The sequence below is a fragment of the Leptopilina heterotoma genome, unplaced genomic scaffold (assembly GCF_015476425.1).
Source record: "Leptopilina heterotoma isolate Lh14 unplaced genomic scaffold, ASM1547642v1 Lhet_47, whole genome shotgun sequence".
In the NCBI taxonomy this organism is placed as follows: domain Eukaryota; kingdom Metazoa; phylum Arthropoda; class Insecta; order Hymenoptera; family Figitidae; genus Leptopilina; species Leptopilina heterotoma.
Genome location: NW_025111098.1, coordinates 3,795,641 through 3,820,613, shown reverse-complemented (window position 1 = coordinate 3,820,613; position 24,973 = coordinate 3,795,641). Strand labels below are relative to the sequence as shown.

At 29.1% G+C, this 24,973-nt stretch overlaps 1 protein-coding gene across 4 annotated transcripts in view; it reads right to left on the bottom strand.

The window, feature by feature from the left end:
- Positions 1-549: 549 nt before the first annotated feature.
- The window catches only part of LOC122507463 (teneurin-m), a 312,536-nt gene continuing 288,112 nt past the window's right edge, over positions 550-24,973 (bottom strand). For 3 of the 4 annotated variants that reach the window (XM_043620183.1, XM_043620184.1, XM_043620185.1), the window contains 3 exons: positions 22,391-24,708; positions 21,365-22,118; positions 550-3,534 (listed from right to left, as the gene is read on the bottom strand). In XM_043620183.1, coding sequence (XP_043476118.1) covers positions 2,046-3,534; positions 21,365-22,118; positions 22,391-24,708 — 4,561 coding nt within the window. In that variant the 3' untranslated portion in view covers positions 550-2,045. The remainder of the gene's footprint in view (positions 3,535-21,364; positions 22,119-22,390; positions 24,709-24,973) is intronic. The other variant, XM_043620186.1, reaches the window with a different exon arrangement.

Below are 24,973 nucleotides of genomic sequence, written 5' to 3'. Positions count from 1 at the left end.
ATTCAAAGTGTATTTTGAAAATGATTCTTATGCTTAGCCACCGTTTATTATGTTTAAAAACAATTTCAGTTTTAACTTTCAAATATAATATATAAGTGTAAGTTTGTACCTGAGATACTTAACGTGAATTATTACCTGAAAAAGATGTTTCGATCCGAATAGATATTAATTTAACATGAATAAAATAAGAAAACACATTTTATGTTTTGTTTTTAAGTTAGAATTACTGTATAGATAGGTATAGTATATTATAGTGGTAAAATAGATTTTAATTAATTAATAAAATTTTGCAAAAATTAACAAAACAATATTATTATAAACATCGAAAGTACCTGAACACAGAAAATTTGTGATGAAATTTAGAATTTCAATATCAAAAGAGTTGTATTATTTGAATTTTAAAACGGTATTAAAATTCAGTTAAATAATGTAAGCTTAATGATGAAAATATTTGAAAACATTAGGCTTCAAAGTTTCTAAATATTTTATAGTTTTAGGCGGATATATCAAAATCTTTCTTTTTTATTAATATTTTAACAAAAAAGTAATTTTTGATAAATAAAAACATATTTTGCTTCTGCGAAAAATAAATCAAATTTATGATTTTTATATTATATTTTCATTATATTATATCACTGATTTGCACTATTTAAATAAAGTTAGAAAAAGAATGTTTTGACGTTCCACTGTGAGCATCACATTTATATTTAAATTTACATATAATGAATGTTCGAATTTCCTTTAAAATCAGATGGACAAATTTAAAAAATATTCTGCCATTCCCAAGGCAAAAATTTGTTATCATAATTTATGGAAAACGGCTAGTTTTGCATAAATTTCGAGGCGCAAGTCTATTTTTAAAAACAAGACTCAAAATTTTACTATGTATAAATTTCAATATTTTTTTAACGCCATTTAAAGAATACAAAAAATTGTTTGATAATGGAAATTCATAAAAAGCAGAATCTTGAACGGTAATTATCAGTTTTTTTAGTTTCTTACTTATCAAAAATATTATTAGATTTTTTTTGTTTTTAATCGATTATAGTTAACTGTTAACATTAATTGATTGGTTTAAATTTTATAGAAAATATTCTTCTACATTGATTTTTTAATTGCATCGAAAAATTTCGAAAAAACAATTTTAACGGACACTTTTAGTGTTTATACAGAAAAATGTAACAACTATCCATTTTTTTATCTTGTAATATTGAATAATTAGTTACTTTTCCACTGTATATATGCACTACATGTTAACATTCTTTAGTATACTATTATGTATATCGAAGTATTTACATTTGTATGTAAATTTGACATTACACATTTCATTCTGCAAGAAACTTTTGATAAACACGAGTGTTATTAATAAAAAAAATTTAACTGCAAAAATTTCTTCATTCAATAAAAATTCAACTATTAACTCTCGTTTTCATCAATATTTCTATTCAAAACTTTTTTTCTATAATCATTGAGTGGACTCACACATACAAATTCTTTTTTTTATATAAAAAAGCGTTTATCGATAGTTTCAGTCAATCTGAATTCGCTGTAGTACCTACTTTTTCCATTAATAGCATATTTACATCACCTACATTGTTTCTCATCAATATATTCATATAAATTGTTAAAAATATTTTTCTGTGATTCTTTGACTTCGTTGAGTGTATCTCTTATGGACAAACACTTGCACTCATCTGAGAAAAATTTTTTTCTTTAATAATTGATCGCAAGTCCGAGACCCTGTTACGTTCAGAGTTTGGTTTTTTGCGAGTGAGCAATCTTGTAACAGAATGACGCGCTTCATTGGACGACAAAAACAATCATCTCATAACAAGCATTTTATAATACCTCATTATAACATGCGACTAGTTTTAATTTTGACACTGCATATATTCCCGCTCGCTTATCTCTTCGAGAATACGACGGAATCATAAAATATGGCACTTTCTGTGCTGCTCTAAATCAACGAAGATAAAGAGTGCTTTTTTTGAAAATACATAACGCCATTTGGTAAAGGCGATTTAGGCAATTTGAAATTTCTCAAATCAAGAATCATGATTTCGATTTTTGTTGTGACGGTTTCCACTTTTTCGCCTTTTGCGCTTCGTGTCACGTGTAAAGGCAACATTTCCCGGATCATCAGCGAGTTGAGGATATCTGTGTACACTGTGAATGTCGACACCCTCATAACCATCGACCACACCATGACTAATTAATTCATCTTTCTCTTCCTTTGACCAATCGCCTCTCCCTTGAAATTCGGCAATTACTAATTGTTTTTCAATTTGCCACGCTCGTTCAACAGCACGCTTGTGCGCATGCTTCAATATTCTGTGACGTTCCTGTTCAGGATCAGCACCATATTTAATGATAACGGCCGCATCTGAATTGTACAATCTTAATTCTTTCCATGTGCCAGAACCATGTTCCGTTGTTTCATGAGTCGAGACATTGAACATACTACCCAAACGACGCAATTCTTCCATATCATCGCGAATTTTAAGAGCATTGTCCTTTATGAAATAAAATACATCTTGATCGTGTATAGTAAAATGAAGAGGTAAAAAGTATGAATTATTAAATACTGAAGTGACAACATCATGTACAACATTATTAACACCATCAACAACATTAACCAATGCTCTACCACTAGCTCTAGATAAAAGAATACCTTCACCAAAAACAGCACGACGATGTGCAACTCTAGGTAGTAAATTTCTTGTTTTCGGTTCAAGTTTAAGTAGCGGTTTTGGAATAAATCCAAGATCAGAAAATTTATCATGCACACGATTTACAATACACTGTAATCCAGACATCACACCAAAATCTGGAGTCAACTGTGGTGATGTAACCGCTGCACTTGGTTGAAATATCATCTGCTTTGTGTACTCCGAACCAAGCATTCGACTCGTCTCGTAACCGTACAATTTCAGCCAACTAGAAAGATCCGTCATGTATTCAATATCCTGTTTTAGATTAATAGGATCGTTATTTTTAAAACGATAAATAAAGATATCCGTGGGTGTTGTTAATTCATTAGCCATCTGCTCCCAAGCTGGTGTCATCCACTGACCGACAATTGGATCATACAATCTCTTGTTGAGATATAAAAGTTTCGTATTAGGATCAACAAGACCACCGTGAAAGTCAATTGGAAGATAAAAATCTGGATTCGTATCTCTGATTATTTTTCCAAATGGCGTACGACCAATTTCTTTGTAAAGATTACCATTTATATCGAAAAGAGCCATTGGAGAACCATTTTGATCTGTTACAGCATAAAAACGTTGTTCTGATGTTTCTACAGTTATAAGGAAATCCCTAGAATCGTACAAAAAGCGAAAAGTTTTTTGAAGTTTAGGATAATGCAAATGAGTTATCAGATCTGGAGTTTTCGGATTGGTGTAGAAAAATTGAGTAATATTTTCTCGGTCATCGTTCCATGCTATTAATCTACCACGGTCGTCGTAAAAGTACCATGTTTGGAATTTTTTATGCTCCAAAGCGTGAATCAATTGACCTCGCGAATTGTACCTGAAACATTATTCAAGTTATATTATTTCTTACAAAACATTATTTTTTAATTAATTTTAAATTCTGAATCTTTATAAGTATTAAAATATATAGTATGAAGAAAATATAGTATGAAGAATTTATAAATTTATATTAAGAATAAAGAACATAAGTTTCATGAATTTCCAGAAATTCCATCCAGTATTCAAGGTTTAGAAAGACTTTATTTCATTTAACGCGTCAATATTATACTACCTTTTATATTAAATAAGTAAATGTCATTCATTTACATTTGGTTATACATGGGGCATTCCATTTCAAACCGTTTCACGGACAAAAAGCAATCGCAAGGAAACGGATTTTCTAATAAATTTTATTATATAAAAATTTAATTATTTATAACATAATATGAACTGAATTTCATGAACTTTCTATTGCTATTTTTTTAACCCTTAAACCGCACCCTGGGTGTGCGACACCCATATTCTAGCTTTTTACTCTAATATTTCGGTTAAATTCGTAAAAATTGAACATGTGTCGTTATTGGACGATACATTTTGTACTTAACTTTATGTTCCGTGAGAGACATTAGTCTCCCAAGTGTCTTTGTGTATTTGATAACTTTATGAAGTTGTCGGTGAAAAATTTCTGCTTGTTTGACACCCAGTTTTTGGTTTAAGGTAATTTCAGTAGTTTTAAAAAACTCTTTTTTAATTATTAAAATTAAATAAATCATTATGAAACCTATTTTCCTTCAAAATAGATGTACTGAGCTATATAAGATAATATAATATAATATATAATATAATATAATATAATATAATATATATATATATATATATATATATATATATATATATATATATATATATATATATAATATAATATAATATAATATATAAGATAATATTCCTTGACTCAGTGTGATCGATTACATCAAATTCTTACTATATAAGATAATTTTTCCAAAAGATAATATCCTATTCCAGCTTGGAGAACACACTTAAAAGTCCCCGGGTGTCGCACACCCAGTGTGCGGTTTAAGGATGGATTCGGCAGTGTGCGGTTTAAGGGTTAAATTTCTCTCAATATCGTTGAGAAATTCCTGTTTGAAATGTTAAACTCTTAATATCTCAAAACACCCCCCGTCGATTTTTATGAAAATTATTAACTATAATAATCTTCGTATTCTTTCATTCAGTCTGTCCAGAGCGTGTACATTCAGTCCGCAGTGAGAAAGAAAGGTTGATAGAGAGAAAGAGAGGTAAGTATCGCCTGTCCTTTTAGTTTAGAGTAGGAGCGAAAGAGAGGCGAATATTATTATTGCTTCCTCATAAAGGAAGCCTTATAGTGATGTCGATTTCCGAATTTTTTAGAACCAATTATTTTTACAAATTTTCAAGTGTAGTATATATAATTCGTCGAGAGGAACAAATGTCCGGATGTATGTGTGTATATACGTATATACGTGTGTGTGTGTGTATGTATGTGTGTGTGTGTGTATGTCACCGATTCTTGTGGACAAATTTTCTCTTACACGTCTTGACGGATTTTGATAAAATTTTGTAGGTGTATTACGGTCACGAATACCAAAAATCAGACAAAAGGATTTTCAAAAATATCTAAAAAAAAAATTTTTTTCAACAATTTTTTAATTTTTGAAAAAATAATTTTTGGATTTTTTGAAGTAACTTTTTTCTATATTAAAATTTTTATTAATTCTTATCAAAATTGCATTCCTGACATAAAAACGAATCGATTCATGTATATAAAGTATATATTTTATCAAAATTTATAGAATTAATAAATATTTTAAATTTTCACAAAAAATTGAAATTTTGTATTTTTTGACATTTTATCTTAACACTTTAAAATAATTATTCTAAAATAAAAAATTAAACAATTGGTATATATTATATTGAGGAAGCTTAATGATCATGAAATGAACAACTTTTATATCTATATATATTAAGTTAGTCTTTCCTTATATACTCTGTTCACAGTGAGAGAGAAAGAGAGGGAGGGAGGTATTGTCTCTCCTTTTAGTTTAGAGTAGGAGCGAAAGAGAGACGAATAGTTAAGAAAGTAATTCCCACTTTTTGGGTTTAGAAGGGGGTACCATGTTTTCTCCATTTTCCGTGTCAGGTAGAAAGAGAGGAACAGAATTTGATAGGGGAAGGAAAAGTGGGGAATTTTACTTTCAAGCCAAAATACGAAATGGGCGTCTTATTTCCTTATTGGCTAATTATTTTTCTTTTTTCACTCACAGATAGATTAAGGAGTAAAAGAAAGGCAGATCGAGAACGAGGTATGAGTGAGAGGTATAAATTTTATCGTTGTTCCATAAACCAAATGGACAATTTTTCATCAATTTTTGACTCCCACCCCGCCTCCAGTTGTGAACAATCGCAAATATTTTAAAAAACTAATTCGTATAATTATTTAAGATTCAATTATCTTCGAACAATGGGTAAGGCTTTCTGAAGTGTACCGATGGTTTTTTAAGCCTGTTACGCGCTGTAAAAAAGACATGGAGCGTGCAGTTTCACGGGCGGTTGCACTGCCGCGTTACATGCGTTGAATTGGTTTCAATTTGTTAGTTAATGCTTTATTTATTAAGCATTTGACACATAATTTCGAAAATTTTAATTAAAATTAAATTCAAAATGGCGGATTTTTTATAGTGTCAAGAATACTCTCCTAAAATAATATTGCAAAATTCGAAGTAAAACAAAAATTATACATCCTTATTCTTCGCCATGCGTCAAAGATGTTTTTGTATGCAGATAAGCAATCGTATGATTTATATGTTTTCTCATTTGCATTTTTTAAAAAAGACAAACAAAAATGTATTTGGTGTTGCTGATCAAAAATTAGATATCAAATTTTCAAAATTGAAAATGGGGTATCCAACATGGCGGAAAAGAAAATTTTTTTATTTTAATTTTTTTTTCGTCCACCATATTGTATCCGCCATTTTTAATTTTTAAAAAATTATGTCATATTCGTAATCAGCGACCCCAAAACCCCCCGTAACGATTTTCAAGCAAATCCAATGATTTTAAAAAAAGAATGTCCGCCATATTGGATTCGCTATTTTGAATTTTAAAAATCTGATTCAATATTCGTAATTAGCGACCTCGAAAACCCCCGAGTAACGATTTTCAAGCAAATCAGATGATTTTTTTTTAAAAATTTCAAAACTTATGAACAAAAACTTAAAATGCGTTTTTCTCAAAATGTCTTTTTTTGATCTGGAAAGAGTGATATTTCGAGTTCTTCTAAAGCGATTTTAAAAAATCAAACGGCTTTTGATTCAGCGTCATCATGCCTATAAGTGGAACCTCAAAAACTGGAAAATTTCCAACTCTCTTTATTTTATATGGAAATTCTGAATAAAAACACCTTTTTTGCATATTTTAGAGAAAAAGTACTCTAAAAAAAGGGGGGGAAGAAAATTCCACTTTTTTGAGGTTCCACACCTAAAGAAATATCTAACGAAGAGAATGCCACTTCGTTTTTGGTTTTATCTGTTATAGAAAGTTTGGAATCGATCTTACCACCGAGAATGGGCATTTTCGAAAATGGCGTTTATCGCCGCCATTTTGAAATAAAAATGAAAATTTTTTTTTTACAAATTCTTAAATAAATTATTTTTTACATGTAAAAGAAATTTTTTAAATAAATGTCATAGTTATTTTAATAATATATACTAAAAAAGCCTTCTTTTTGCCTGTTTTGAACAGTCATTTATTTGTTCGACCGTATGAAAATAGCGATTTTTTTCCAAGGGCAAAAAAACAGTTGGTCCCATGCTTTTTTTGCCCAAGGTAAAAAAGGCCGCTATTTTCATACAAGTCGAACAAGTAAATGACTTTTACTCCCTGTCGTCTGCTATCTGAAATCGACACTTTTGTGCATTAGAAATGAAAAATATCGTATGTAATACGGGAATAAAGGCAGCCAATTTGTTCACGATGATTTTTGTGACACGAGTGGAGGTCTCGGGGCGCCCTCGACCTCGACTCGTGTCACAAAAATCACCGTAAACAAATGGCTGCCTTTATACCCTTGTTGCTTAATATAATATTTTTACAAAATTAATGATTAGGTACTATTTCATTGTGTCATTTAAAGAAAAGGAATAGATATTAATCTTATTTACAATTTTTTGACAGTCTTTATTGTGAAAAAATTGATGCAATATCTAAATTTTCATTTCGACAATTACACCTCCATTTTTAAAATAAGGATTTTTTTTGCAAATGACCGACAAAATGGACCCTTTTCATTTTTTTAAAGAACCAATGAAATCTATCAGTTTAATTATCGATAAATTAATGAAAACCGCAAATCCCTGGTAATAAGAAAATTATGAAAAACATGTTTCCCGACATGAATTTTTAGGGAAATAAGAATTTAATATAAGTGAAAAAAATTTTAATTTACTTAAAATAAAAAAACCTTTTCATTTTTACATCTCTTTTTAGTTCATTTATTTTATATTTTGACTGACTCGATTATAAGATTGCAAACTTTTTTTTTATATAAAGATACTAGTGCACCAATAGAACCTTTTGCGACAACGTCATCGAATTACGAAAAAAGTAGCCATGGTTCCTCGAAACGTCCAGAAAAGAAGAAAGAAAGTGCAAGAAAACTTGATATCTGCATTGCAAGTCTTAACTACCAAGACAGAAAATCTGGTATTTCAATAATTATAGAAAAAATTACTATTTACATGAAGAGAATAATTTAAGAAGGGAACCAGTCAAATTTTAACTTATTGAAATTATTACTGTTTGCCCCATACGCTCATTTTGAGTATAAATGTTAGTTTAAAAATAAGATATACTACACATGGTTGTTTTGAAATTCTAAACAACAGTTTTGACAATCTCGTCATTTCGGAGATATTGACATCTGGACGGTTTGTCCCACTCTCCCCAAATATTATAATATTATTTTAATGATTAACCCATTAACGCCTAAAATAAGAAAATTCTTTGCGTAAATTCAACCTATACTTTTATGAATAAAACAGATTATATTTTATACCGCAAGTATGTTTCTTATAGGTATTGAGTGTGCTCTTTTCGATTCCGGGGTGAAAAAAAAGAATTTCGTTTAAAACAAAAATTAAATATAGCGGTTTTATCTTTAAAAACAGAAAAGAAATTTCATTTTTTCAAGTTTGGTTATTTTTTTTACCCATTTACCCATCCAAATATTTTGATTCAGTAACCTCAAAAACATAAAATATAATGATATCTGGCATTAAAAGAAATAAAAAAATTTAGCAAAGTTGTGACACGAAAACTTTATTTTGACTACTCTGCTAAGGAGTTAAACGTGCGTGAATAATATTCAATTCTCATCCATAGAGGCACAAAAATTGTATACTTTTAAAAAAAGTAAATTAGAATGTAAAATTTAAAGATGGCGGACCAAATATGGCCTAAAATATGAAGGGAACTTTGAAAGGGGTGGTGATTATTTTTCAAAATACTAAAATGTAATTAAATTCGCCTAAGTTTTCCTACTCGAAGGCTTTTGGGGTCGCTGATTACTAATTTAATGTTATTTTTAAGAAATTCAAGATAGCGGATTTAATATATAGAACAAAATTTTTTAAAATTTATGCAATAAACCTTAATTTTGTCACTCGGGAATTTTTGTGGTTGCTGATTACGAATTCAATTTTAGTTTCCCATAAATCAAAATGGCGGATCTAATATGGAACAGAATGTTTACTTTATGCAATTAATCTTAATTTTGTCACTCGGTGGTTTTTAGGGTCGCTGATTACGAATGCGATGTTTGTTTTCAAAATTTCAAATGACTAATACAATATGGGAAAGAGAAATTAAAAAAAATTTTCTATACACGCTGGCTGGTCGTGAATCGACGCAAGTGCTAAAATAATTGTCAGTGAGCGCTCCTATGACATTTACAGCTAACTGACTGGTATTAGAACTCTCGAGTAACAAAATTAAGGTCAATTGCATAAATCTAAAAGAAAATTCTGGCATATTGAATACACCATTTTAAATTTATGAAAACTTACATCAAATTCGTAATCAGCGTCCCTAAAAACCACCGAGTGACAAAATTAAGGTCCATTGCATAAAGTAAAAATTTGTGTTCCATATTGGATGGGGGGAGGGTCAAAAATTAATAAAAAATTGTCCTCATGGTTTATGGACGGCTTATACCTCGACTTATATCATGACTATTAATAAATCTCGGTGTCAATGTTTTGACAAAGAAGGAAGAATACTTCAATAAAATAATTCTTCTGATGTATAATTAATATATATATAAAGTTTTTCTATCGCTTGACTGATCTAATCAAAACAAAATCCATTATTTTGTAATTTGACTTGCTTGGTACTTTGAAACGTCTGGCAACACAGCATTTCTTTAGTCGTGTTGCAAATGCTTGGTATGACTTGTTTACATTTAGTTTTGAGTAGAAAATTGTGTGCAATGTTTCCAGATGTTCAAACAGCTGTCCAATATACTGTATAAAACATGAAATTTTTTTACAAATTAATTTATTGCAACTCTCACAGGTACCTAATGACACTTTTTAAACAGATATTTAACCATTATATATCTGTCTCGTATTAAAAAATGTTTTATTAATTTCTTAATTTTAAGTACTTTGTGGTGAGTAAATATGTTTGAAAATATACTCAATTCCCACAAAACTCAATGTTAAAAGTTAAAAACAAAGACGCTTATAACTTTTTTCACAAGTCCCCACAGGTCTAAAAAATTTAACTACATTTTTTAAAAACTTTTATCTAACAGTGATACAAATTTCAACAAATTGGTAATGTTAATTCTATTTGCGAAAAAACCTTTCTATTATCTTGAAAAAATCTGTAATTACCTTAACGTTTTATAAACATTTTACAATATAGCTCAGTGAGTTAAATTTAATTTTTGGTTTTCGTGTTTTATGTTTTTTAATTCTTCAAAAAAAAATTGTAATCTTTTTCCAATATTTTAGAAAAAGAAAAAAACGGATCATAAGGTCTTACATTTTTATATACACACAATATAATAAGGTCTTGAGTATCAAAAGACAGAAACAGAAATATCGCGCGCGCTTTAGCGCGCGTAGCTCTGCTAGTATATAAATAAAGCTGAACTTTTCTAGTTTCACTAACGTATGATATATTATGGACATTTAATGGGATTAATAGAAAAAAAATTGTTTAAAATATGTGTTGTTGAAAATTTTTTTTCTATTAAGGAGGTTGTGTACAGGTATGCAGACTTTCAGAAAAAATATTAAATTGACATTAAAGAATTTTTTAATATTATTGTTATTCGTATCTTCTGGAAGAAAAAATATAAAATTTCAAGAAAAAAATTTGCAACTTGCAAAAATTGTTTATTTAATCATTTTGCATATGATCAAAGTTTTCTTCATATTAAAAGGTTAAACTTTTTCAAAACTAATTCGATTTAAGTCTATGATGGCTTATTTTCTTCAGAAAATGGTTCTCTATAACTTGACCGTTCAGATTTATAAACAAATACACCGTTTTGAAAATATGTTTATTTGTTTAAAATTTTTTTTAAAAATTAAATCACTTTTTTTAAACAAATAAGCATATTTTAAAAACGGTGTATTTGTTTATAAATCTGAGCGGTCAAGTTATAGAGAATAATTTTCTGAACAAAATAAGCCATCACTGACTTAAATCGAATCAGTTTTGAAAAAGTTTAACCTCTTAATATGAAGAAAACTTTGATCATATGCAAAATGACTAAATAAACAATTTTTGTAAGTTTCAAATTTTTTTCTTGAAAATTGATATTTTTTCTTCCAGAAGATACGAATAACAATAATATTAAAAAATTCTTTAATGTCAATTAAATATTTTTTCAGAAGGCCTGCATATCTGTAAACAACCTCCTTAATCACATTAAATGTTTATAATATATCATACGAGAGTGAAACTAGAAAAGTTCAGCTTTATTTATATATAATTTTCATAAAAATCGAGGGGGAATGTTTTGAGATATTAAGAGTTTAACATTTCAAACAGGAATTTCTCAACAAAATTGAGATAATAAGAGTAGAGATGATTCTATCACTCAGTCGTATTTTCACTATTTATTAAAATTGAGATAAATTTTAAAAATTAAAAATAGCAATATAAAGTTCATGATATTCTTTTTCGAATCAGTGTATAATAATTACATTTTTATATAATAAAATATACATATAATATATATATATATATATATATATATATATATATATATATATATATATATATATATATATATATATATATATATATATGGGACATTCCACGTCAACACGGACAGAGCTCTAAACAAAAATTGCTTTGATGGATTTAAACGTTCTAGGGCTTAAAAGATTTCTACGTTCATGTACTTTAAGATGCCGATGGGCGTTTTTTGCAAAATTCCATTTCCGATGCCAATAGAACTGTCAAAAGTCAAAAGGTCCAAAAATCTCAAAATACTTTTATGAATTAAAAGCAAAAAACGAGGTAAATTATTCTGTAACTCATTCTTTATCAGTTTTTAGGGTTCCCGAATATAAATCTAAAGTTTTTTTTTTAAATCCAAAATGGCGAATTCAATATGGCGGACAAAATTCAAATTTGATCAGATTCGATTAAAACTTGTTACTCGGGGGTTTTTAGGGTCGCTGATTACGAATCTGAAGTCACTTTTTAAAAATTCAAAATGGCGGATCCAATATGGCGGAAAAAATTTTCAAATTTGATCCGATTCCCTTAAAACGTGTTACTCGGGGGCTTTTGGGGTCGCAGATTTTGAATATGAAGTCACTTTGTAGAAATTCAAAATGGCGGATCAAATTTTTTAATTTGATCAGATTTAATTAAAAATTGTTACTCGGTGGTTTTTAGCGTATCTGATTATGAATTTGAAGTCTCAAACACAAAGTAACTTCATATTCATAATCTGCGACCCCAAAAGCCCCCGAGTAACACGTTTTAAGGGAATCGGATCATTTTAGCATGTGTTCTGTTTTAATGGTTTAGGAGCAGACAATCTTAAAGCACGAAAAATATTTAATGACAGTTTTTCTAGTTTTTGACAAATAACGAATGTTTATTTTGAAATATAATTAACAATTTGTTTTTAAGGTACCATTCACTTGAACAGCGAATTGGACATTACAAAACGAATAGATAAGTGCGGAAATAAAAGGTCAAATCCAGTTGGCGGCGACGTCCAATAGCGTTGGGAATTTAAAACCCAGTGGATGTAACCACAAATAATAAGTCTGAATATGCGAGAAGGTTGACAGAAAATTTATTTTCTGATTCAATCAAGGAAACAAATTGTTTCGATAATTTAGAATGTTATAAATGACTTTATAATTTCTACAGGTGATAAACGATTGGTAAACGAATAGAAAACGTATTGTTTACGACAGTATGCGAATAACGACTGTGTATACGATTTATTAATATCTAACGACTGTACGAGTGGGTTGTCGACAACATAAATATAAATGACTGTTTTATATAAACTTTTTAATTTGTCTGGTTAATGTGTCACCAGAAGAAAGTAGAGGTCCTAGAAGCAGCTACTACGAAGAAAATTGATTAACGAAATGATTGATATTTTGATCTCTCAGAACGAAACTGAGACAATTAGTCTCAATTAGTCTGTTATTCATAGACAACACTGTCAAAGACGGTTATAACAACAAATTATAAAACGACATGTGTTATAACGACAGTAGAGACGATTGTTAATTAAATAATAATAATAATTAATCATTTTTATAAATTAAACAATGTCATACAATAGGAAGACAGTAAATACGAAAGTTAATATGAAGACAGTAAATAATAAAGAAAATTAAAAAAAGAATGTTCATAAATACGAAAGTTTATATGAAGGCAGTAAATAATAAAGAAAATTAAAAAACGAATGTTCATAATTTAAATGATATGCAATATAAATTTATAAAAAAAACGAAAGTATTGTTAATAAAGACGATGGTGATCACGATAAGTTGAAAGATAGTATTGACGATCAATCAGAGACGTAAAAGGCGGAAAATCAGGCAATAACGAAAGGATATTTGTTAATTTTTAATCATAAATGACAGTTTGAATATAAACGATAGTGCTGACTCAAATTGACTGAATCTTACCCCCTTTTTTTATATGACCTTGACGATGCATAAAAAAAATAAAACTACAGATTCAGCAACGAATGAACGATGATGAATAGCTGAAGCGACTTAGAATTATAGATAAATCTATTTGTCCAGTACTCTAAGATAATGACTGTTCCTTTAATTCAGACGAAATTTAAAAAATAAATAAATTTAAAAAAAAGGTACATAAATAAACGAATTGTTAACGAAAAATTAAACGAAAATTACTAATAATAACTTTAAACCAAATGACTGATCTTTCCATGAATTCGCTTCAGAGAAAACTTAAAATAAATTTTTATTAGCGAATTAGTAACGACAGTAAAGTATTAATTATTTAATAATTAATAATGGTTTCAATAAATTATAATTAGTTTATAATTTAATAATTAATTTAATTGTTAACGAACAAATAATTGAACTTTAAATTAATCTACAACCTTTTGTGTATTTTTACGAGTTGTTGGCGGATAAATTACAGACGATAGATTTGTTTCATATTTTAAATACGACAGTTATTTCCTTAAAATTCCTTTTAAAAATAAATAAAAAGAAAAACGAATTTAAATTGCAAACAATTCTCATAAATGGAATAAGTATAGTTCACTGTATGGTATTTTTTTTTATATATATATACTTGCGATAAAAACGAAACTTTAAGTAAACTAAAGAAACGATGCGAAATAAAATTTAACGAGTGTAACTGAAACAAATATAATTAATTAAATATGATACGCAATGAGATTCTATAAATTTTCTTTTTGATCGACGTGAGAAACTTATTTCTAATTATAAAAACAAAAAAAACGAGAAGAGAAGAAAAACAATTCTTGTTTTAAAAGGTTTAAATAATGAAAAATAGACGAAACTCTTTTTAATTTAATAACGAAGAAAGTATTAATTGTTTTTAAAATTCTATTGTTTTGGCCCAAAACAAATCGAATACTGTCAGTTTACAAAAATTTTTTGCATTTTAAAGTGACAGAAATTATTTTAAATTGCTTGAAACTTAAACAAAACGAAATGTTCAAGTAAATGATATAAGTCACAAAAAGAAAAACGATTGCTCTTGAAAGAATCAAGAATTCAAAAACAATATTTTTACGAATGTCAAAGCTTTACTTTTTATAAGACTGCCATCAGTCTATGACGACTGTCGCACATTAAAAAAAATTTTAAAAAAAACGTTAGGAAAACAAACAGGTATTACTGGTAAGAGTTTAGTCTGCTCAAATAATAAGCCTAAGTGTTACTAATTCAGCCAATAATGAAAGACAGTTTTTAAAATTAAATGTTATAACGAGAAAGTTAATTTTGATCTATTTGAATGATCTTTTAATTATATTATGGTAAACACTTTTACACAAAAAAAAGTAACGACAGTCAACTATTAAAACAATTTGTTTATAAAATGACAGTTTAAAAACTCAACAACGAAAGACACAAACAAGTACGAATGGAGAACTAAAAATTGATTTCACAGAACATCGGAACCGAAGTGTAAGTATGTTAAATCAAATCATTATTCCGTCAATGCCTAATAATATTTTCACCTTGGTAGAAAAATATAATTCACCTAATTATTTCTTCAACCATAAGAAAGTCCGATTATAAATGCAGCAATAATTATAACGATATGTCTCGAAAATAATATTTATTATTTCGATAATAAAAAATAATAATAAACGATTAATTTGTCCTAAAGTAAAAACAAGATTGATTTAAAAATATAAATATACGAATTTATGTTTTCAAAGAAGCAGCAATCATTTCGACTATTATTTTAGACAGGTTTTTCGATTTATTTAAACGATATTTATGTGAATAGTTTTAATCCTAAAACGAACGAATTGTTTTCATCAAACTTATATATACAAAACTTTATAGGTTTAACACTGCAGATACTTCGTATTGTTTTTGACACTACTGTAGATTACAAAAAAAAGCGAATCAAAATAACGAAATTCTCAAAAATAAGTGAAAGCCGAAATAACGATTGTACGACAAACGACTTGATGAAAACAACTGAAAAATATATTAATACTATAAAAATAACATTTTTGCCAAATTTTACAAAAGGACAATGATAAAATGGTTAACGAAAGTTTCCAAAATCTTAGCAATTGCAAAAGTTCAAATTTCTACAACACAATAATAAAGCGAAAATTAACGAACGTAAGTAAACAATATTCTAGATGAATTCAAGTTATTCTCATAACGATTTTGTTAAAACAAATACAGCTATATTGTAGCGTATACAAACTGATTAAATGACTATTGGTTATTTACGAAAGTTAGAGGAATATAATAGAAATAAAATAAAAGCCTAAAATCTAAATAATTTTCGACGACAGTCTTCTAAATTGTAATATATACATATATGTAAGAATTTATACGAAAAAGTTTTTACAATACAAAAATATATGACAGTTTGATAATTTCGATATTTCTTGACAAATAGAATCCTAGAAAGATTTAACGGAATGATACAATAAATAAATTAACTTTCGAATTTCTCTAAGTAAATTTATAATAAACGATTATTTTAACGAAATGAAATTAAACGATTCAAATGTTTAGATTATTTGTCAATAACAAAAAAAAATGTTCATAGTAGGAGATGATAAAATAAATACTTAAAGCAAAACAATTCCATAAACGAATTTGTCATTAAACGATTGGTTCATTAAAATAAAAATTGATAAGGCAGTAAATTTTTAGAAAAACAATGATGAATTATTAAAAACGGAGGGAGATAAAATAAAGAACAGTTTACTAAACCTTAAAGACGAATTATTAAAAACGGAGGGAGATAAAATAAAGAACAGTTTACTAAACCTTAAAAACGATTATTAGAAACGAAGGGAGATGAATTGAACAAAAGTATAAATAAATAAATATTAAATTCACACGAGAAAATTACGAGACTCATGTAGTCAGAAAATAGTTTAAATTAGTAAAAACTAAATTTTCTGAATTTACAATTGTTTTAAAGAATGTAATATAAAAGTCGAGTTCATTAGAACAGAAAATAAGACACAGAAATTTTATTTTACATTTATATTAAAGATTAGTGAAAACCAGTTGACTGTTAAACAAACGATAGAGTCTAAAAATTAAAACGATTGGTTGAGAAGAATTAATAACGAATTGTATTTGACGACAAAGTATAAATTATATTCCATAATAGATTAACTAATGATAGTTAAAAATAGTAAAAAGTCAAAATATTTATTTAAGATGAGTTTTTCAATCGAAAATACGACAGTTTAAGATTTCTTAAATTGAAAGCAAGGTCAATAATTCCAGTATTTAAAACATAAAAATTTATATGATTTAAAATAAATTTATGCGACAGTATCTAAATATTAATTTTTATACGAACAGTATTAACAACAATAACTCATAACGATCTTAATCAAACTCATGTGAACCTGAATGTCTGTTAGATATGAAAATACGACTTAGAGACAACGAAAAGCATGACAGTTATACAAGAAACAGATGTGAACGAAATTCTGATCAGCTAATAAATTTTATAAAATCAACAAATGTATTAGAACAGTTATCAAATCAAGAACGAAAGGAACGTGGAAACAAATGACAGTTTGGAATTCTATGAAAAAGCTCTTGATATTTCTTAAAGAATAACGATTGATTAGTTTTCTATCACATAGATAAAACTATAAGTTAAGATAAAATTTATATTATAATCTTACTGGAAACGAGTGAAACTTGATCAAATAAATAATTTAACGTTTGACTGAAATTAAAAATTATATTTGAACTTCATAATTAGACGAAACGATCTGTTTGCTAATTTGAACATAAGTTTTTGTTAATAGCAAATAATGTTTTTCAAATGTGATTTTGTAATTTTGATTCTTGTAATGCGACTGTTTCAAGACATTATCTCTTGAAATACTAATAATCAAATTTACATTTTTTATTGAAATTTGAGATTAAATATTGCTATTGATGAAAGTCAATATTTTAATAAAATTATGACGATAAGCGAATCCCCGACGAAAAAGTTTGACAAAGTTTTATTTACAACGACTAGTTAAATATGATAATAAAGCTGCAACGATATGTACAAAACAATTGGCGAAATAAATTAAGGCATATGACATGACGGATGTTCATCAAGAATGTATGAAATAATATGTTAAGTACGATTGTATAAATATCGAATGTTTTTCAATTACATAATAATTGTCTGATATAATAACGAACAACAAAGTTGTGTGATAAAAGTTCAATGTGTAACTATATATATACCTAATAACGACAGATTCCTCTTAGGTAATTTCAAAAAAAAACAACTAATATGTAAGACAGTTTCTCTTCTAGACAGTTTGAATAAACAAATGATTAAACGACAGTTCTTCTAAGAAAAATTTAAATGAACAACTGATATACACGACAGTATACAATATGTGACGATGGTAATAAATATACTTAAATGACGAAATTAATTATTTTGAATAATTTTCAGTTACTGAATGAAACTCAGACATAATAATTGGTAGATTGGTAGATGAGCTGTTCGAAAGGTGTCCTAAGATTTACAGAAGTTACATATATCAAATTCGACAATGCTGAAATGTCCAGAATATTCAACTTGAGAAAGGATGGACTTGAAACGACTATATTTAAAATAAATTAAGAAACTTATAAATTATTTTAGCTTGAAATTTGTAAAATTGATCATTTTTATTTATATTGTAAACGAGTCAATCTCGGGAGGGAGTGTTGAAATATTGTATATTCGCGCCTAATATCTCGCTTGACTCTAACAGTAGTTTGATTCTACGTCACTGCCGTGTGCGCACGCACTCCTTCTACTTCTCGATATCGCTTCGACCGTGAACGTCTCGATCGTCAACGAGCTCTTAATAAACGACCGATTTCATCCGTATTTGTGTGTTCTTATTGACTACATCCTGCTCTAAATAATCTGCATGCCAACAATAATTTTATAAATTCTATTAAAATTTATAGAATTTATAAAGAATTTTATAGTAATTTTTAAAAATAATAGACGCAGAAGTTTGGTCCAGTAACAAATTTTATTTTGAACTGTTTCAATTTTTTAAAAAGGGATAAGGGAAACAGTCAAAATTCTATCTAGAAAACGCAAAGTTTTCGTTAGAATTGACCAATCATAATAGAGAAAGTAATGTTATTACGAACATACTATACGTTTAGTTAACCATGGCTTAGGCTGGAGTCCCATGGCAGCGTTTTGCGTTGCGTTTTGTAACTAGTCCATGTGAATGAGAGAGATGGAGATATACGTTCGCTGTACTTGCACTCATGGCCTAGTTACAAAACGCAACGCAAAACGGTGCCATGGGACTTGACCCTTATAACATGTTGGTGGAACGCACAGGCGGTTAAAGCCAACTTAACAGCGCCTTTAACTTTAGCGGACCGTCAGTTAATCGAACCTTTAACTACGAGTTGGTGGAACCGGGCAGTAGTCTATTTTATAGTACTGCTTTTAAATAAAAAAATAACTTCTGTGATTTAATAGCGATGCTATAAAATGAACTACATATCACATCAAGTTAATGACATCTGTTTTTAAATGTATGTAAATATGCGTGCTATAGATTCAATAGCATTTTTTTCTCAGTGTGGAGGATCCAATATGGCGAATAATTTAAAAATTTATGCGTTTCGATCAAAATTCGTTTTTTTTAAGTTTCTGAGGTCGCTGAATTGGATATCAAATGAGTTTCAAGGAAGCGAGTTAAATTTTTTTTTAATTTTTGTAGTCGCTATTTTTAATTGCCATTAAAATTTATTCTTTTAATCTAATATCAGATTCCCAATCAGCGACCTCGAAAACCCCCGAGAAATAAATTTTCGCAATATTAGGTCGCCATATTGAATTCGCCATTTTGAATTTTTGAAAACAGACTTTAAATTTGTAATCAGCGACACAAAAAACCCCCGAATATCAAGTTTCAGGCCAATCGAATCAATTTTTTATTTTGTTATCCGCCATTATGAATTTTTGAAAACAGACTTCAAATTGGCTATCAGCGACACCAAAAACCCCCGAATATCAAATTTCAGGTCTATCGAATCAATTTTTAATTTTATTGTCCACCATATTGGATCCGCCATTTTGAAAACAGACTTCAGATTTGAAATCAGCGGCCCCAAAAACTATAAGAACAGTTAGGAGTTATTTTAAATTTCTATTTTTCTAGAAGTTATGTATTTTGGCCACGCAAACGAGGTTCCTGGCCTACTGTGACATGGTCAGCGACCCTTTCCAAGTCTCTTCCAGGTGCCGTTCCGTGGGGATAAGAAGGGTTCTTCCAAAAATTGCAAAGGAAATACAAGGAAACGATTTGATAATGAGGGAGCTTACTAGGGACAATCAGATGGTTCGAGTTATTGAGAGTTATTAATTCATTTTATAGTTTACTAATTCATTTTGAGTTTTATTAATAAATAGTTGTTTTAGTTAATATTGTGTGTTTTACTGTGTTTTGCGTTCATTGAGGGTCGGAGGAGAGCACCAGAGAGTAGTGAGATATTGGTAGCGTCTCAACGGTCGTGTTTGAAAAGTTCGTTTGATTGTTCGTTGTATAGAGGACCGTTTTGCATCACGGCATGTGCTTTGTAGAATTCCCCAATGAGATTGTGTGGATTTTAAGCAAAGCCTTAGTTGCAAGTGGCAGAGTATTTCTTGGACGGGATTCGATGCAAATGATTCGGATTGAATATTTAAATATATTAATTTGGATCATTAGTTATCTCAATGTCACAATTTTATTTTCAAGGTGCAGGATTGGTTATCTCCTCGTGGTGTATTATTAATTTGATAAATCTTAATGAAATTGGCTAAATAGCAATCAAAGAACGAGGGTTCTGTATACCAAGAAAATGAATTTGTGTTGCGAAAATAAGCGCAAGAGACATAAAAGCAAATATATTATTCATACCGCCATCAAGAAAAGGAGAAACAATTTTTTAAAAAATGTACTAAAAAATTTCTTCTTGCTTTATTTGATTACACTATGAATAATGTATTTGCTTTTGTGTCTTTTACGTTTATGGTGTACGGAACCCCCTGTTTCTGTGCGAGTGTAACTCGCACTTATCCGATTTTTATCAATTTTTGTTTAAAATTCTCAGAATTTCTTTTTCTTGAAAAAATGTAATAAATTTGTACCATTTATTTTTTTTTAATTACGATTTCTTAACAAAGTTTCCAATTTCTTTTAATGAAACAAATTTGCATCATTTAAATTATTCTTTATCACAACTTTTTTAAATTACCAAATATTTTTTTAAGAAAGAGAAAATAATTTGTTTATCTAATTTCTAGTTTTTAATTACAATTTTTAACAAAATTCTAATTTTCTAAGAAAATAAATACAAAAATTATCATGATTTCTATTTTATAAACACAATTTTTGTAAAAAATTTCCAAATTTAAAAAAAAATGGAAATAATTTGCACCATTTTTATTTCTTAATTCAAAATTTTTATTGTTAAATCGAAATTATTTGAAAACTTTTTTCCTTTATCTAAAAGACGAGGATTTTGTTAAAAAATTGTATTTTTTTGCTAGTAATAATAATAATAAAAAAATTAAATAAATTAGGAATAAATCGATAACTGAGATAAACCCACCTGTATTTATGTTCTCCGCGTATTACTACGAAACCTCTATCATCATATAAGTTAAAGTCAATATCACCATATTGAACAACACGATCTCCACTATCGTATCCTAAAGTAATTTTTTCATTTTGTTCCGTTACTCCAATAATATTTCCATTTTCATCATAAGCATACTGACAATTATTTTCATTATCAGCAACTTCAAGAACATGTCCATCAGCATTATAGGTAATTTTCTCAATTTTCGAATATTCATTTTTCACCAAGAAATCTTTTCCTAATGTTATTTTTCGCATTTTAATACGATTACGATTATCATAATCCAATTCCATGCGAAATATATCCATTGATCTAACATTCATTACAACTGTTTTCACACGTCCATGATCATCATAATCGGTAATAGTAAAGAACTGTTTACTACTGTCTTGCATAAGTGAACGATTAAAAACATTTCTGTAAATTCTCAAGTCATTTACACTTTCCAAAACTCCTAAATTTTGATTATACTTTAATCGAATTGATTGAAGTTGTTTTCCATTGATGTCAACGTCAATTCCAGAAATTCGAGCATTGCCATCGTATTGATAACGATAATGAGCATTATTCAACCCGCTTTTACTATTAAACTTTATTTTCTCGTCTTTAACAATTCCTGCATGGTATTTGTATTCAAAACGTATTTCAAAGTTTGGTTCGTTAACGTCAATACTGCGAACTAAGCCAGTCGTTTCTTGATATGTATAGTGAATAGAAGAAACACCTGAAAAGAGATAGAAAAATTATAGTATTAATTTCAAGATTTACAGATTATGCATAATTAAAACAATTATATCTTTTTAAAGGTAGCTAATTAAATTGAATGAGTTACATTACAAAACAAAAATAGAGTTATTTTCTAATCATTAAAAATTTTTGCTATTTACTTTAATTATGCAAAAGCAAAGTATGTTTTAATGAAAACAGACTTTTCTATTTTCTAAGCTGACGATTATAGGAAGGAAAAGTAGTAATAAGAATTAGAGTTTTTCTTACCAGCAAGTGCAGTTTCAAGCTTTCCATTTACATCGTAAACGAAAACAACTTTCCCACTTTGGTGAGGATATATTATTGAAAGAATTTGACCATCGTCATTGTATAAAATTTCATAAGGATGCCTATTCATTGGTGAATAATACTGATATTTATAAAAACCAAGTGAAGTTTGAAGGGAAAATGCATGTATATGTCCTCTTGGAGTTGTAAGTGATTGAAGTGCACCGGCTTCGTCATATTGAAGAAGATAATCACTTCCTCGCGGTGTTGTAACCTTTAAAGGTAGGCTACTAAATCTATCTTTAAATGCATAGTTCATAGATGTTCCATCGCTGTATTTTATTTCAAATAATCTACCGTCTCGATCAAATCCATACGTTTCACTAAGATCACCCCATGTCCAACTGATTAATCTGCTATTTCTATCATACTCTAGTTCAACTCCAGCAAAAATGCCACCTTTTGGTATCCATTTAATAGGTCTTGCAGTGTTGTCGTAAGTTACATTGAGCAGTTCAACTCTGTCATCCATAAAAACTGCCACCGTATTTGTCTCTCTATCGTATTCTAATGACAGTAAAACTTCTCCATTCACTTTCAATTTTCGTCCAACTTGAGCAATAACTTTTGAATTACCACGATGATTATTTCCTTGTACTTTTCTCAAAAAGTATCTCCACTCAAATCTATTAGCTAAATCACCGGCTATTTCAGTTCTCTGTTTCGCAGGAACTGGGTAGCTTTCACCTAAAAGTGGTTCAATTTCTGCCATAATTGAGTATGGCATTGTATCGGTACTAATAGTATGTGACCAGGGTGTATTTCTTTCAACACTCCCATCGGCAAGAATTGTTGTCTTTCGTTCTGCATCGCCAACTTTTGTAATCACTGAAGATCCTCTAATTAACATTGATATTGGCTTACGATTATTTTGTGCAACTTTTATAGTAGCACCTTTTAAATTGAGATCAAAGGATAAATTGATTATTCTACCAGTTGGTGTGATTGCGTGCGTTAATCTACCGAATTCGTCGTAATGATAAACATAACTTCTACCTGTGCTGTCGAGTTTACTTTTAAGTAAACCGGTGAGTTCGTAATAATCAAAAGTAACGTTATAATTATCAGGTGTACTAAGTTCGTGAAGCATTTTCATTTTAGTCATTCGTAATCTACATTTTTGACCTTTTGTATTTTCAACAGAATTTACTTGTCCTCTGTTATCTCGAAGAAGAAATACTTTATTACCAGCGGTATCTGTAACCGTATTGAGTTTTCCATTACTAGTGTTTACATTATACGTAAATAGGTAAATGTTCTCGCCAGTCAGAATATTCTTTGTTGCAATATGTTGCCCAAATCGATTAAATATATAAATTTCTTGTGTTTCCGGTGAATAGATCTCATATTCCTTTGCATTTGTAATCATATTTGCATCTGGTATGCTAGCCATGACAGATCGAATTCTATAATTGGCTTGATCTCCAATGTGGACAATGCTATCTGGAGAGACAGCAACGGAAGAAATAGTATTAAATTTGGCAGTAAATGCTAAATAGTGATCAGCTTCAAAACAATCACAACCTTGTTCCAGACAATTACATTTAGATTCAGCACCAGCGTAGAGAGAAATTTTTCCATCCGTACCAATCACTCTGATTCTGTTAATCCTTTGGGAATCGCTTTCAGCAATAAATAGATCACCAGACGGACCAAATGCAATACTTTGTGGCATTACTAGAGTAGCATGTGTTGCTAATTCTGAATCAAAAATTGTTAAAGAAGCAGAACAATGTAATGGTCTACCTGCAACGACTTTTACTCTACCATCAAGTGCCAGTTGCAATACCATATGATCGTCTATTATGTGAAGAGAATTGTCAAGAGGATTTATAGATAATTCAGTAGGCCATCGTAGATGAACTTCTTCTACATTAAGTGTGCCTTCACATGGAATAGGTTTCCAATGAGATTTATGCATATGATTACCAATAACTGTTGTTATTATTCCATCTTTGTCAACCATACGGATATTTGTACCGTCCGCAAAATAGAGAATATTATCAGCCGAAATTGCTACACCTTTAGGATAGGCAAGTTTTGCATCTCGCGCAAGAGCACCATCACCACAGTGCGCTTCATCTCCAGGTAAACATCTTTCTCCTGATCCAACTACCGTCTCCCAATTATGATCTGGATTATAATCACCCGCTGTTTCACGTACACGAATAATTTGATGTGATTCCGGATCCGAAATATATAGCGACCCATCCAGGGGACTCAATGCAATGTGATAGCGATACGAAACTCGAGTAGCACTGCAAAGAAAGTTATAATTAATATTTATTTATAAAACAGTAGAAAAATTTAATTGACATGATAATAAAATTTACACGGTACCCAGCTGAAAAATCGTGTACAAGATCGTGTACACGATGTTGCACAAGACCATGTACATGAACATTGACCCGAACCTACACAAGATTAGCAAGTGAACTTGTAAAAGAAATTGGAACAAAGAACATGAACAAGAACGTATACAAGAACATGCAAGAACGTACAATTTTTTACGCCTACAGAGCG